Source organism: Ostrea edulis, chromosome 2 (genome assembly GCF_947568905.1).
Source record: "Ostrea edulis chromosome 2, xbOstEdul1.1, whole genome shotgun sequence".
Taxonomy (NCBI): domain Eukaryota; kingdom Metazoa; phylum Mollusca; class Bivalvia; order Ostreida; family Ostreidae; genus Ostrea; species Ostrea edulis.
Genome location: NC_079165.1, coordinates 86,352,785 through 86,370,017, shown reverse-complemented (window position 1 = coordinate 86,370,017; position 17,233 = coordinate 86,352,785). Strand labels below are relative to the sequence as shown.

General features: G+C 36.0%; 1 protein-coding gene and 1 long non-coding RNA gene across 2 annotated transcripts; both read left to right on the top strand.

Annotated features, from left to right (window-relative positions):
• Positions 1 to 7,500: 7,500 nt before the first annotated feature.
• Positions 7,501 to 8,849, top strand: LOC125681735 (uncharacterized). The gene is made up of 2 exons (XR_007372309.2): positions 7,501 to 7,610; positions 8,509 to 8,849. It is a non-coding gene; the product is annotated as an uncharacterized LOC125681735 (long non-coding RNA).
• Positions 8,850 to 16,332: 7,483 nt separating this feature from the next.
• Positions 16,333 to 17,013, top strand: LOC125680100 (uncharacterized). Its single transcript, XM_048919539.2, has one exon. The coding sequence runs from the start codon at positions 16,333 to 16,335 to the stop codon at positions 17,011 to 17,013; it is 681 nt and encodes a 226-aa protein (XP_048775496.1).
• Positions 17,014 to 17,233: the final 220 nt, after the last annotated feature.

Here is a 17,233-nt window from a genome sequence, read left to right as displayed (position 1 = left end):
GTTGCACCCCACCCCCACCCCCCTGATTTTGGTTTAAAATAGAGAGTGCAAAAGATAGAGAGGAAATATCAGGATATGGTATTCATATTTTCCGGGAACAACATTACTGCATTGCATTGATTGTAGGATTAAAATCTAAATCTAATTAGTGTGGGAAGAAGGGACGTGTGTGTAAAACTCCTGTAAGGTTACGTCATCCGACTTCGATTTTCACACACTGAATATCAGCATTTTCAAAAGTCATCACATGTAGTTTGAAAGGGATGGGGTGTTAATGAGAAATGTGTGAATTTAGTATTTTTTGTCAGACATTGATCACACCCCTTAGCAATAAACATTGTAAATTCGTTTGTCATTTAAAATTCTATTTTGTAAAGTGTTTTAGTTGGTAGCTAACCTATAAAACCCAATGCAGACGATAAAAAATACACAAAATACATATCATGATATCAACGACTCAATCCTCTGGTTCACCCCTTGAAAATATTCTAGATCCGCGCCTGGTCATGTATATTGAATCCGTTTCTAATGTAAACTTTCCGTTGAAATCTGGGTTGTTGTTTCTTTTGTTGTTTTTTTTTTTCACGTGCGATTCAATATTTTGAAAATAATCTTTTATTTATATCAATTTCTGATACATTAAACAGCTCGACATGCATTGATTTACGTATCATTAGGGGGTGGAGGTGGGAATTAGCCCCACACGTTTACGACAATTTTCTATTTCCACTATTATTACAGGCAAAGTTGGCCTTTTTTAAAATTCAATCTATATATAGGCTGGCTCGTGAGATTTTTTGTCAAAAGGTAGTAGTGAATTGTAGTGGAAATGTAATCAAATCACCGAAGAATCAAAATAAGGGATCAACCCCTGTCCTCTTACCCCCAAACTTTGGTTTCATTTTTGAAATTTGCGAGATAAGAATTTTCAGACAATTGTGAAACCAACTTTTTCTCCGGCTGCCCCTCCCTCTTTCCAGGTGTCTGTTGACGAGTGTTGTTATTTACAGATTCTCGGGATTCATTTGTATTACAACTTGGAAAGAAATAAACGTTAAATACGGCTGACACCCCCCTCTCCTTTTCCCCAACCCTACAATTTGACGATATTTTTGGCAAACTTTTACGATACTTAATGTAGTGTTCCAGTTTGACATTTTATGACAGTGTTAAATTCTCGTGCAATCCATGTGCGTACAGCTTGATGGCGTTGCGTCTATATTGTAAAACACTATTCATTTTCTGTCGTCTAATGATAGAATGCCTCGCGAAATGTATAGTGCAAAGGTCATGACATTTATCCGGAAGTTTTACATATTATACTATGAATCATTTTTCGTGATTTTGAAAAATATAGATATAAATCCTTGTCTAAAAAAATAAATAGATATATAAAAGACGTCGATCATTAGAGCACTTCCGTGGTACATGCAACAGACACCTGCATGTCCCGCAGAAACGCATGGGACTTCTCCAAACTTATATCATAATCTGGCCCATAATGAAGACAGTCTACTGAGAGTAATTACACAGGATGTAAGGGGCATTGCATTGTACAGTGTAAATACATATACATGTATATTAGTAATTCAGATTCGTATGAAAGGAGGCCCTTCGTTTTTATTTGTTTTCCTTACATATTTTCTCATTAAATTTATCTGAGGATCATGTTTCTCTATCCCCCTTGAAATTCTTGTATTTGTGTTTTAAAACGGTAAAATCAATAGAAAGAAAATATTGGCTGTTTGATTTTGCTCTCTGTAGGGAATCAATGGCATGTAAACGGGGTCAATGTGAACTTTAAAACTAGGTGCCGTATATATATATATATATATAGAGAGAGAGAGAGAGAGAGAGAGAGAGAGAGAGAGAGAGAGAGAGAGAGAGAGAGAGAGTATACCAGCTAACTACGCATTTAAACCACATGTTTTTACATAGAAAGTCTACTCCTAAATACCAAAATATCAAAAATGTTTGAAACACGCCGACAAACATAGCGAACTTTACAGTAAAAATGAGATATTCCCATATGTTCTACCCGTATCTAAAAGCATAGAGGCATCGATTTATGTGATGTTTTAGTAAATTACCTCCTAATGTCCAGGTTACATTACCAAGTCTCTCCTAAGATAAAGAAATATCAATATATGAAATATTTGGTTCTTTGTGGTCATTGTCCATTATAACAGATAAACAAGTTTCACAATGAAGTCACCAGAAGCTGTATCGTCCCCTCCAATCAAATCACTGCTTGATGAACCGCGACTCACCGCCACCATCCGCACTGGGTATAACAGATTATACGGTGTTAGCTGTCTCAGCGAAGAAAAAGTCTGGACATGTGGGGATAACGAAATGATGAAACTCCTCAACCTCCAACATAAACTACTGACATGAATGAGAACCGAGTCAGGGGACATGCCATGGGACACGGCAGTGACACGGGACGGAGATCTTCTGTATACCACTCATGCTAAAAGAACTATAAACCTAGTAAAGAATAATCCGATACCGACCATAATCAGACTACAAGGGTGGAGACCTCTCAGTGTCTGTAGTACTTCCACTGATGATTTCCTGGTCACCATGGTCAATGATGATATCACACAATCTAAAGCTGTGCGTTACTCTGGCTCCACAGAGATACAAACCATTCAGTTTGATGATAAGGGTCGTCCCCTTTATATATTTGCTGCTTACAGCAGTGAGAACAGGAACCTGGATATCTGTGTGGCTGACTGGGGAGCTAGTGCAGTAGTGATGGTCAATCAGTCAGGAAAACTCAGATTTAGATACACTGGTCATCCCTCTAATAGCAAAAATTCATTTGATCCACACGGCATCACTACAGACAGCCAGAGTCACATTCTAACAGTGGACTCTATCAATGGCCGTATACACATCCTAGATCAGGATGGACAGTTTCTCCGTTTCATTCAGAACTGTGATTTAGAACGTCCATTCGGTTTATGTGTGGACATGAGAGACAACCTCTTTGTGGCCGAATTTTTCACTGCTAATGTGAAGAAAATTCAATATCTATGAACATAGTGTTAGTCACACATCTAACCAATCTGTTTTAAATTACATCTCTGAAACAGCGTTCATTATAGTTTTGTGTTAATTTAAGCTTTGTGCTAATTTCAGCTTTATGTTAATTTAAGCTTTGCGCTAATTTCAGCGTTGTGTTAATCTCAATATGGTGCTAATTACTGAAATGTTAATGAAGTGTTATCATTGTATTGACTGCAGGAATGTGCTGATTGTACATTTTTCTCTAACCTGTTTTTACTGTTGTTTATGACCGGTATTTAAACTTTCAATATATGTATTATTATGGTAAGTAAAGACAATTGTTTTCAAATTTAAATTTGTTACTTATTATTTGTATATGAAATCCTTCTAAACACAAGCTAATCAAGACAAGATAATCAGTTATTATGATGTACATAGTACTATGTAATTTTTCTTAGTCAGTATTTTGTGTACAGCCTTGAATTATAGTATACCCACCACTGAGTACTAAGAAGATTTGTACAGGAACAGTCATATCCAAGGTCACATTCTTTTGTATACCATCAATGTATGGGGATTTTCCCAATCCTACAAAACAAACCCAGACAAATTAAAATCATATGCTTTCATCCATGATCGAGCTTTTCTGATCCCCGATGATCGTCGAGTGAAATTTGGGTCTCAATGGACTCCTCGTGAACACATGAATTTGATTCCTGCTCATCTGAATTTGCTTGATAATGACCTGTACCATCTTCATGTACTGATTCCGAACTATCTCCATTCCCTAGTTCAGGTTTTATATATTGAAGGTGATTTCCCGGTCCCTACTCTGGAGGGTGGGAATCCCTAAAGGAATCTGCTTCTAGTGACCCATCAGGAGATGAAGAGTCATCACTCGCCGCCTGAGAACCACTTCCTAAAGTCCTACCAGCATCTGTTTGGATGTTTGGCCACACCTGAACTACATAACTCGTCATCAGTTGTAATTACAGGATTAGTTGACATAAGGTTCGCCCTACTAAGGTTTAGGTGGAAGAGGTGGCTTATCCATCCTATTCCCAACTGGTAGAAGGATTCGATGTAAAATTCTCTATCAACGAGAGAAAACAGGGATACTGTGATTAGGTCATATATTTATCCAGTATACAAAATGTTTCCACTGATCACTAATCTTATCTCGTCCTTCATTGACTAAAATCTTAACTAGGTCTGTCGCCATTTGACAAAGCATTGGCTGTGGCTTTCCTAATAAATTAGTTAGTTCTCTTTTCTTGGTTGCCGCCTGTTTTGCTATTTCCTTCTGTTCCTTCCTTTGATGTTTCAGGTTGTCGATATATTTGGTACTTGTTTTTGGAAGCGGAAGGTGTACATCAATCGGCAAACTGGTCTCCCTCTCAAACATGAGTGAAGGGGTCTGACCAATACCATCATGCCTGGTATGATTGATTGATTGTACAATGCATATTGCTTAACGTCCCGCTTGAGAATATTTCACTCACATGGAGACGTCACCACTGCCCGTAAAGGGTTGCAAAATGTAGGCCTATGCTCGGCGCTTACGGTCTTTGGAGCAGGAAGGGATCTTTATCGTACCACACCTGCTGTGACACGGGACCTCGGTTTTTACGGTCTCATCCGAAGGACCACCCCATTTCGTCGCCTCTTACGAAAAGCAAGGGGTACTGGGGACCTATTCTAAACGGGGTCGATTTAAAGGTTCATATATCCTATTTCCTATGGAATGATGAAGAGTTGTCTTCGAATGATCAATGTTTGTCAAACGATTTGATTATTTTGCTGGTGACGTTAGGGCCTTGGTCAGAGTAAAGTCGGGAGGGCAAACCATAATAGACAATACACTAATTGTAGAAAATATCTGCAGTTGTACTAGCTTTCTGGATCCTTGTGGGGTATGCCTGAGCAGAATATAGGGTAAAGTGGTCTGTTATGACTAAAACAGACGCAACCCCTCTTTAATTTACAGTCCATAAATTAACCCCATTGGCTGTGTAGTTGATATGGTACACAGAGGAGTTCTGATGTTTGTACTCGACTTCCTCATCAAACTAATGGTATTTTTATACACATAAGTGTAAATTTTTTGTTTTAAACTTACCTTTAGTACAATACTTTTATTATGATTATTTTTTAAAGATATAAAATTCGCATAAGTATAACATAAGTATAAACATTTTAAAAAAGTTAATCGCGGTAAAATGGCTGAAATAAAATCGTGATTGATTAATCATAATGAACAATTATCAATCTCATAACACCTATAAAGGTGAAGTTAACAAACAGTGATCAATCTCATCATTGTGTGCCAAGAACGGCCTAACAATCAGCATGAAACACGTCAGACAGCATTTGATCCAATGACTGGTTGCATTGGCAAATTAGATCGTTATAACAACCATATAATTTGCGAAAAGCTGATTTTAAAAGAGACTGTTGAAACCCTTGCACCATCATGTTTGTCAGTAGCCTGTTACGATTTAAAAACTGACCATATGCAGAATAACCTCTTGCGTATCAATTCAGTTGAGAGATGTAAACACCATATGCAGGTGATAATGGAATATTCCTACATAAATATGGGAAGTTGACGATGGAGATGTTGAAATCATCCCGTTTGTCATCAAGTTGAGTTGTTAGTTTGCCGTTAATATCTATTTTCAATAAAATATCTAAGTATGAAGCAGAAGTGGACGACTCTGTGGTGTCTTTTATTTCGAGTTCACTGGGATGAATCTTGAAAGAAACCTTACATGAATTTCATTAAAAAAAATGTTTCAGTGGAAATTGTTGAAAAGGTTGATATCTAATATTATATTATTTTCATAAAGCTATTAATTTTTTCAACCGTTGTTTCACGAAATAAGGATTTGAAACTAAACCTTGACTCCGTAAAACTAACAAATTGAGGTGGAAAGGAACTAAATCCAGAATTATGATATAACTCTCTTACTAGATACTATAACTACATTTTTGCTTCATTCAATTTCTGTTTCGGAAATTGAATTCCTTACAAACCCAACTTTTACAGTCATCATTGCTGCAATCTAATTTTGGAATAAACAGTGTACTTACTAACTTCATCTAATCATGTTTGCCCTGAATGCTGCGGGCTCCTTGTGTCTAGCATTTTATGGGTGACGGTAAAAGATAGCAAAACTAACATTTTTGAAATGAAGTCAATCACAGACATTTGGACTCACACTCCCTTTGATCCACCACCCTCTTTGTAGTGTGAAAAACAAAACTGAAAAATATTTCCTGAAAATTCGTGGATTCTTTGTCCATAAATCTATGTATTTTTCAATTCTCAAATGTTATTTTGCGCTTTTATGAAGCTCTCAATCAACATAATATTACTGGAAATGAATATTGTTTAACATCTCTCTCAAGAATCTTTCACTCATATGGAGACGTCACCATTGCCGGTGAAGGGCTGTAAAATGTAGGCCTATGCTCGGCGCTTACGGCCTTTGGAGCGGGGAGGGATCTTTATCGTGCCACACCTGCTGTGACATGGGACCTCGGTTTTGCCGTCTCATCCGAAGGACCTCCCCATTTAGTCGCCTCTTACCACAAGCAAGGAGTACTGAGGACCTATTCTAACCCGGATCTTCACGGGACGAATTTTACTGGAAGGCGAGAAGCTAATTGATGTAAACAAAAAAACAAAAAAAAAAAAAAACAAAAAAAAACAAATCAGGGGTCCTCACATTGGACTGGATTTTCAATAAAAATAAACTCCGATATACAGATTTCCGGTCAATGGAATGTTACAGGGATGGACGAGGAGCTTATGAGTCTGTGGTTATTGATATAACAGATTGATCGGTGGCTTTCTGGTCTACCTCCTTTTTCATACCAGAGATTTTTCTAGTCCAAGTATACGCCACGAGCAATAGTACACCCACCTTTTTTTGACAACTTACATTTTCCGTTATTTCTAACATGCGAAGTTTGATTTATCAGCTAGCCGTCCCATTTCTTTAGAGCAGTAGTACAATAACCCTTTCTCAAAACATCTTTCGATTAAGATGAACATTTTAAAATACTATAATTCTTTTCTGATTATTCGCTCATATATTTCTGAATTAGCAAAACTATATAAGTATATACATTGGTGATGAAACTATATTCTTACTCAAAACACAGTTGGGCTGTTGAGTACAAGGCAGAGACAAAAAAAATTATCATAATCGTACGATTTTTGTGAAAATTGTCACTGACCACACGTTTTGCACGTTGATTGATTGATTGAATATTGTTTAACGTCCCTTTCGATAATATTTCACTCATATGGAGACGTCACCACTGCCGGTGAAGGGCTGCAAAATTTAGGCCTATGCTCGGCGCTTATGGAGACGTCTCCATATGAGTGAAATATTCTCGAAAGGGACGTTAAACAATATTTAATCAATCAATAGGGGCTGTAAGCTCGCAAGCGAGATTTGAGTATTTCCGGTGACAAACAAACCTTTACAGTTTGCATGAAATCATACAAGTTGGAAATATCCTGCAGTTTTTATCGTTGTTTTGGACGATGGAAAGAATTGGACGTTATGGAGAAAGTTTTGCAGGTCAGTATAAATGCATTCTAATACCGGTAGTAAACTTAATTTCCATTAGATAAATATAAATATCTTGGTTTTGTTTGTTACCACATCTAGGGCCTTCATACCGATCATCAGTCTTTAGTTACATATACGCTCAAGTAAATATAAATAGATTTACATGTATTTATTTACAATCCACAAATCAAAATGTATACAGTTATACGTCACATGCAGTCACGATTGAAATTGTATAAATGAAATGTTTATAGGGGGAGGGAGCATGATTTTACGATCTATAGAGAGAATTTTTACAAAAAACATTCCTAGACACAGCAGCTGTAAACTAAATAGTACTCTTTCCATGACATATACAACAAAACTTCATCATTGATATCTTATCGGCGTTGATTAGCTGCAATAATATATCCCTCTCCTTTAAAAAAGAGGGGGGGGGGGGGTCAGATTAATAAACTCGGAGAGGGCTACATTATTGCAGCTAAACCTTGATAAATGTAATATTTACACAATTTTCAAAAAGAAGTGATAGTATTTAATATTATAAAACAATAAATTATTGTTTTTAGAAAGTGGATTCATTGAGATTCGGTTGGTACTTGTGGAAAAGGGGGGGGGGGTTATAATTTGATAACATTCATGTAATATGTTTTAAGGTTCGTACAACTGTATTCACTGTTTACTGGGAATATTATTATTAAACAAACTTTCTCCATCTGCATTGAATTTTTCTATCCTCTCTCCTAAACCAGTTTCAAATTGTATAAACACAGTTTTATGTATAGAAAAATATTAGTTTAAACTAAATTCAAGAATGTGGCTTTGATGTAAGACTTACAATAACTTCCTTGAGATAAAGAGAAACGTATTGCATGAAAATGATTTCTGTTTCACTTTTTTTATTTAGGTTAGATGCCATTGAAACCAGTCTCTTGAAATATTCCCGGACACCTTGATACCCACGCCATGACATACAGTTCCTGTAAGTGCTGACTTACCGTCAAAGCAGTGACTTGTGTAACACCTAATGGTGCAATCACTTATTTTTCAACTTTGAATATTATACAGGATCAACATGTGCTCCACAGCAGAATTCCCGCAAAACCCACGACTGGAATTAAGCACTGTTTGTTTTTTTTTTTTTAAAATTTGATATAATTTTTTTCATTTATTATTTTTTGCAAATCCTTTATGAATAAAATAAAACGTGTGTGTCAAATAGTTTAGTATAAATAAAAATGCACTACTTATTGTTATTGTTTTATTAAGTATATTTTATCATACATGTTGATTTTAAATCCATCCAGGAATGAAAATATTGAAAGTATAATTCTGTTAATGGTATGTGTCCATTCAGAGTCCTTTATGATCCCAGATAATTCTGCAGTCAGCTGTTCTCCAAATAATCAAGTTGCAGCAATAAAATTATATCACTTTGCAATGTTCTTTGTCCACTAAGAGTCCTTCATGATCCGGAGAATTTGCATGCAGTCGGCTGTAGTCCAAACAATCGAAACACAATAATGCATATTGCACAAAAGCTAGTCCTGTATCAGGTGATAGTAAGGATGGCTGGACTTGAGGGAGAAAATACTCTTCCTGAAATCTAAATGTAAGAAAAAGTTTATATATAATGTACAGTGAAGACTATAAAAAGAGAATCCACAATAAATAGGCGTCAATTATACAGAAGATACACATTCTACAAATTCTCTACCACTGAAATTACTCTCTCCGGCATTTGCCTCCTTATATCTTTAGACAAGAAGTGCCCCCCCCCCCCTTCCCCTGTAATTTCTTGCTAAATATTTACAAACATAATCAAGCCATAGATAATCAAGTTATCTTAATATTACTATTTTCTCCAAATTGCTTAAATAATAATAATAAAAACCAGTGAAGTAAAGGGCAATAATATAACCATACCCCCCCCCCTCAATTTTAGTCACATCATAAAATTATCTACTTGAGTTACATTGTACATTTGTATGTCTAATTATTAACGATAATAGGCCTAGTTGTTTGAATTAAAAGAGAAGAAGTAAGTTGAATTAAAAGTACAAATGAATTGCGTAATTATCGAATAATCATTCATGGAGGTGGAAATGAACGTATACTTGCAGTTACCTGGTTGTTCTCCATCGACACTTGAACCACTGCATTGACAATATACGTCAACTTGTTAAACAGGAACATAACAAATGGTTGTGGTACACAGCGTTCTCTGATTTACGCATAAGCATTGGTTTTTAGGACGTGTAGTTGGCCCAATTCTATACTCGTATATAATGAATCGGATTTGTTTGTCACCGGAAACGCTTCACCAGAAGTGACGAGAAACGAGACTTACAGCCCCTATTGGCGCTTACGGCCATTGAGCAGGGAGGAATCTTTATCGTGCCACACATGCTCTGACACGGGACCTCGGTTTTTGCGGTCTCATCCGAAGGACCGCCTCATTTAGTCGCCTTCTACGACAAGTAAGGGGGTACTGAGGATCTATTCTAACCCGGATCCCCACGGGATTTTTTGTACGTTGATGTTTCAGAGGATGGTTGTCGTCGCTTAGTATGCAAATTACCCCATGTATGTCTCCATTGTTTTAAACCCCCATAATACAAATAACCTAATATCATTTATTCCTTAAGGTAGTACCAAACAGATACGAAAAGTTTTTCCTCGAGTTCATTTTTTTAAAACTTTAATATTTTGTTTTAAGGAAGAAAACCTCTTACTATGCATGGTATAAAAGAAATATATCCAATCATTTTATTCTCCACACAGTTTCAAATATAGGGTATCAGACCCCAGTTAGAGGAATGTGAAATTAAATTTCCATGATAAAGATATGCCCTATGAAAAAATTATATATAGAGATTTTACAAAAATTAATAAAACTTTTTATAAAGTTGACTTATTTATTACTAAATCTCAACAAAGTATATTGTAATTGATATATTTGTGTACACTGCGATATACAAGATAACACGCATGGCTCGTGAATAGCAAATCTAAAATTGCTACATACCAAGATCTCTTTAAAGGAAATCTATTGTTCGAATCTTGAAAAAAAATTAGATAATGAATAAAATGATACAGAAATTGATAGATTTCAAAATAAAGAAAACCCAACCTAGGATTTCGGATATTTTGGACTTTTTAGAAACTTTGATTAAGAAAAATTTGACACATTCGGTAAATGACGTCATCATATTTTAAGCTTAAAGGTTGGATTTTCTTTATAAGATTACTTAAACATGTGTCTAAATATCAAAAGTTACCTGTTACTTTATGTTAGTTAGGGAATCTCTCTAAAACCAAAGTTACCTGTTACTTTATGTTAGTTAGGGCATCTCTCTAAAACCAAAGTTACCTGTTACTTTATGTTAGTTAGGGCATCTGTTTCGCACTATGAGAATAAGATGCTTCTATCGAGGAAGCGCAATTACCACTGAGATAGCTCCCTTGGTGGTTGACGCAAGCACAGTAAATGTAAAGTTGCCTAACTTAGGGTATAAAAGGGGCAGCAACCTCTCTCTTACTTGTAACAATCCAGTTGTGAGGTTGGTTGTGCGGTTTGTTTGTTTTTTAAATAGAAATGCTTCACCAATAGCGGTTAAATATACAATTTAAAATCCCAGACCCCCTCTTTCCACATCATTATTGTAGAACAGGTACTGTTGGCTTGTTCTTTTATTTATTTCAGGGGAAGCCTTGTCTACAGTCAACTCTTCCTCCATTCCTGGTACGGCTGTCAAATCAACTTACTAGCAAACTGAGCGGCATACATCAATCTAACTCTAATTGGCTATTTTGTCTGTTTTGGATCACTGCACCACCCAGGGTCACAGTTGAATACCACGTAAATATTGTGACACTTTATCTATTTTCCCTTGATCTCTGCACTTCGTAGGGTCATGGTCATTTAAGACTATTGCTACATTGAACCTTCTATTGTTTGACTACGATTTCTACATCTTCCAAGGTCAAGGTCACATAAAGTTATTGATATCGTATTGAAATGTTGAGATTTTGTTGCTGGGCCTACCCGTTGTTTTAGAGGCCCGATTTTGTTTGTATTATCAGTCGTGCCCATAAACGCCAAATAAGTGTATTATACCTAATGATTCTATTTGTTCTTTATTCCGCTTATAGGAGATAATAGATAGTTAAATATCACAAAGATGAAATGAATGCTTTCAAGATTTAGACTCCCAGGACCTTCAATATATTTTTCAGAATATGCTAAATATATGCCATGAATTATATTACTTTGTTCAGAATATCATTGAATATCAGTATTTGGGGGATTTCATTTATCAAAGTAATGCATTTTTATAGAAGATATAAGTGAAATACATGTATCATAAACCAATTTTCAATGTTGTTGCACATGTGATACAGGAGAGATATTTTTGAGTTGTAAATCTATACATTAGCTAAATGTGTGTTAGTTCGAACAGAGGTCGATGATGGGTCACCGTTATAAATATTTTCTGAGTTGGTCAGCTTCTTAATATACATGTATGGCCAGCACCGTTAATATTCAATGAAATCATTTGTGTATAAATTATGCACAATAGGTGGTGAGCTGTAAAATGAAACACGTATATGAACACGAACAGGAAATAGCCAATACTAGACGAGGTGACGAGGTCAATGGTTGGAATACATCAATAATAAAATGTAATAATATTCAAAAACTGTAAGATAAATTTGAATGTGCAATGACTGAATTGAAAGTTTCAACTCAAATAATTAAATTATTTTTAAGTTTTAATGAAAGATGTATGCCAACAGTGCATATTTTTGAGACGCTACAAATAAGGAATTTTGAAAACAGATCAGTGATGCGATCGTGTATATAGAACCTGCTTCTGCAGAAAGTTAGTTAGTGGTATTTTACCTGGCTAACTCCCAACTCGCATTGGTTTTATATTTAATTAAGGTAAGTCGTGCGCATTCAGATTTATCATATGGAATATAATAAATGTTGTAAAGGTGTTTGCCATTAATTTTATTGTAAATTGTATTTTGTTTGTTGTGTTCAGAAGTGATCTATAATGGAATGTTAAATAAATAAAGAGTGATGTTTTACCTAGCTAACTCACAACTCGCATTGGTTTTATATTTCATTTAGGTGGGGTTTTCGCCCCTCACCCCATACCTGGATATACACCAAAGAGGTCAGGGGACATCAACGAGCAGAGTATATATGTTCACAAAAAAGGGTCCATGGTCGTATAGACGATTCTGTAAAACGAACGAATTCAAACGGTCCTGAGGAGTGTATATGACATAACAGACCTAGAGTATCACGATTCTAACATACTCAGATATCCCTGATATTTGTTCAAGGTCCAATTGTACCCAATGTTGAAGTCTGTGATAGTGATAGCACTGGGATGGAGTCTGTGATAGTGATAGCACTGGGATGGTACACAAGGACATGTGTTAGCGAACTGTGTGATACCTCTCGCTAGCAAAAAGTTGTTATAATAAATGGTGGAGATCCGGTTTTCGTTTGGAATCGTCTAACCCTGTTGTGAGAATCATCATTTCGTTTTGCGTTTGGAGTCGTCTGGCTCTCTTGAAGGAACTATCGTTTCGTTTAGCATCAAAGGCTGTTGCGATTAGTGTTGATATTCTAATTCTTAATGTGTTATGAGGATTTATGGATAAATCAACGGCTGCGACGTCTGGGACACCACTCTAACAGTTACAGCGTGCGTTTGGATTGGCACCTTCATTTTCTCAAAGATCGTTTGTTCAGCCTGATTCCGAGGATCCGGAAATTTCTTTCAATTCGAAAACTTATAAACCCAGTTTTATTTTCACTGAAGCACGAAATAACAACAAAACCAGTTCTAGTCAGCTTTCGACGCCACCCGCCAAGCATCGACTGGTGCACTGCATGAAAATTATGGTTTCCATGGTGCGAAAACTATGCGGAAACTTAAGATAACAAATGGTTTACGCAAGGTTTCAGTTTGGAAACTTCAAGTTTACATGGGGTTTACGGAGTGCGTAAACTTAGGCCGTTCCCGATTCCAGGTGGTTGCGGAAACCTAAGGTTTCTGTACTGTTTCCGCGCAACTGAAACTAGTCGCCACCCTAGGTTTACGCAAGGTTTCCGCACAGATTACGCACTACTTAAACTACTTCACAATCTAGGTTTACGCAGTGTGACAAATGGTTTACGGAGTGCGTAAACCTAGGCTGTCCCCGATTCCAGGTGGTTTACGCAGCGGGAACTTGCGGAAACCTAAGGTTTCTGCTCTGTTTTCGCACTACTGAAACTAGTCGCCACCCTAGGTTTACGCAAGGTTTCCGCACTACTTGAACTACTTCACAATCAGGTTTATGCAGTGCGGAAACCTCCATAAACTTATTAACATGAATTGCCTACTCTTCTCTTTAATATGTCATAATTGAATCAAGGTTATGTACACACAGTCACACTTTAATATCAGTGATATATATTGTGCTCCTGAAATTTACAAATCATTCAGCAAAGGTTATGCAAACCAATTCTTTATTCATTGAATAAAATGTTTAAAATCTGAGATATTACCAACCACAAATTAAAACAAAACATAAACATTTTATATACAATGCTTCTAAGTTTGCCGATTATTGTATGCTTATGAATATCATGTTCATTTGTATGATATCACTTCCAAAGTGCATGGATATATATTGTTGAGGGTTATCATAATATAGAGATGGTGAAGATATTAGCTAATTAGATTTGCTTTAATTTACTACCAATACCCGATTTCTAGATCGAGTTGAGTAGAGTACATCCCCATAGAACTTACTGTCCAAATAATGCACACGGAAATGTATTGTTGAGTAGATGTAGATTTTGCAAATGTTGAGGTTTAGATTCAAACTTCTAAATAACAGTCAATAGACTTTCAGGTTACAATATGTACTTCCAAGAACTTAAATTTAGAAGTGTTCATCAGTGCATGTTTGTATTAGAATGCTAATTCATTTCTAATGTGTGAAACTTTGCATGGTTTCAAACTGCACTGCATTAAATTCATATGCTGATTCCAAAATTAACTAGTCCTGAATTTTGTGAACAAGTACTATATGCAACAAATATTCGCATACAGTTTAGTGCCCGAATGTTACAAACATGCGGAGTAATTTAAAATTCATCTGCATAATCGAACACAGATAGGAATGTAGATTACATCCTTACAGGTCAACTGCCTTTCTATTGGTATTAGAAATGCTCATTCAATCTCAAATTATAAAACATAAAGCGGCAAGCTAAATTACCACTTATGGTGGTACATCTAGGTACTAGATTCTGTCATAATTGTGTACTATGAACAATGATCTATTACTGCAACCTCGTTATGTTCATGTGAATATTATAAGTAGAAGATGCATACCATTATTTTTTCTTCTGTCCGAAATTCGCAAAGGCTAGGGAGGATTTCTACGGTCATTTTTGAAGATTTGATAAAACTCCAACCGTTGACATCATATGTTTTATGAACGATGATTCGCATGGTGTTAAATTATTTTGTATTTTTCAAAGATATATTAGAAAACCTGGCAGATTCAGCTAAGCTTTGAATTAAAATGCTCTTAAACAAATAATATTAATATTATTACAATACACATGTATAATGTCCTAAAATGTACTGTGACTCATAATGTGTGTACGCATGTCATAATCTACATGTACACTATATGTAGAGAAAGGGCAACGTAAGTTTTCAGAACATATGCCTATAATCACATTGTATATCCTTGATACTTGATAAAATCAAAACACCCATTGGCATACATGCATAATTATACATGTATGCAAATTACATATTGATTGCTAAATCAATCAGTTGAGCATATTCGAAAAAATTTCCAATTGGCATATTTCATGTAATTACCTGCATGTGCGTACGTATTTCACACGCAGACACATGTGTCTAATTCTACCACCTGACTATATTATTAGTGTTTGAAATCTTAATTTACAATATGCAGTATTCATAGTTTTGAAATTATGAAATAAAAAATCTACATTCTTAGTAATGCACAGGCAACGTAAAATCTGCGTAAATACATGACTGTATATAAATGTCCCAGTTGAGGGTTTATGTTCAATTCAACCTCAACCCCCAACCCACCCCCCTTATGCACTTATTTTTAATTACAATGAACTTCGATCTTTCTTTCTATGCGGCAACAAAGCTGGACAGTATTCTTCCAGTTTACCTTGTGTATTTATCTCTATTGTTCCCATGACGGAGGAAAAACCTTGCAATTAACATGGGACTAACAAGAAATACACGGAGAGATTAACTGAAGTACACAGGCATGCTAGCTTGTCAAACGTAACAACACACGGAATATACTTTGTTTTCTGTATCTCATTTCATATCTGTTTTGTTTAACTGAAAAAATTCTTATAACAATATGATGTATATAAAATGCTTTCTATTCTTTTCTCACTTAAAGTTTTAAGTTTTCTGCTGTGTGTGGTTTTTTTTTTTCTCATTTGAAATATTTATTGCATATTATTACTTTAAAAACCTCCGAAGTTTCAGCATTGCGGAAATCATTAGGAATCATAGCCTACAGTTTCCGCAGACTGAAACTTAACGGAAACTATATAATCGTTTACGCACGGCGCAAATCATACGGGAAACCTCAACTTCAGGTTTCCGCACACCGAAACTTGCGGAAACTATATAATCGTTTACGCACCATGGACACCGGGTATAGACCACTCAGTGTGCCATGGGACATAACAGTGGCGCAGGACGGAGATCTTGTTTATACTGATTATCAAGATAAAACTGTAAACCTAGTGAAAAATAAACAGACACACACTGTGATCATTCTACGGGAGTGGAGACCTCAAAATGTGTGCAGTTCCTCCTCTGGTGATATCCTGGTTACCATGATCAGTGATGATGAAAAACAATCCAAAAATGTCCGTTATTCTGGCTCTAGAGAGACACAGATCATTCAGTTTGATTACCAGGGTCGTCCTCTTTATTCATCTGGTACTTTTAGTGACATTAAATACATCAGCGAGAACAAGAATCTGGATATCTGTGTGACTGACTGGGGAACTAGAGCATTAGTGGTGGTCATTCAGTCAGGAAACCTCCGATTTAGGTACACTGGTCATTTCTCTAATACCAACGAATCATTTACGCCACGTGGCATCACTACAGACAGCCAGAGTCACATCCTGACAGCAGACTTTAATAACAACCGTATTCACATTCTAGATCAGGACGGACAGTTCCTCCGTTACATTCAAACCTGTGATTTAGACAGTCCATGGGCTTTATGTGTAGATATCACAGACAACCTCTTTGTGTCTGAGTGTGTCACTGCTAATGTGAAGAAAATCCAATATCTATCAACACATTGTTAATTACATATCTAAACACATCAAACAATATGTTAATTACCATCTCTAAAAACAGTGTTCATAACAGCTTTAACCAAGATGTTTTACAATTACAACTCTAAAACAACGTTCATTGCAGTTTTATGATAATTACAAGCTTTGAAGCATTGTTAATTGTTGGAGAAGCAGATTTTCAATTTCTATATGGAAGGAGAACTTGGGGAATAAAGAAAAGAAAGAAAAA

Bases quoted from the DNA above. Each gene is read 5' to 3' on its own strand.
- LOC125680100 (XM_048919539.2), top strand. From the start codon at position 16,333: ATGGACACCGGGTATAGACCACTCAGTGTGCCATGGGACATAACAGTG.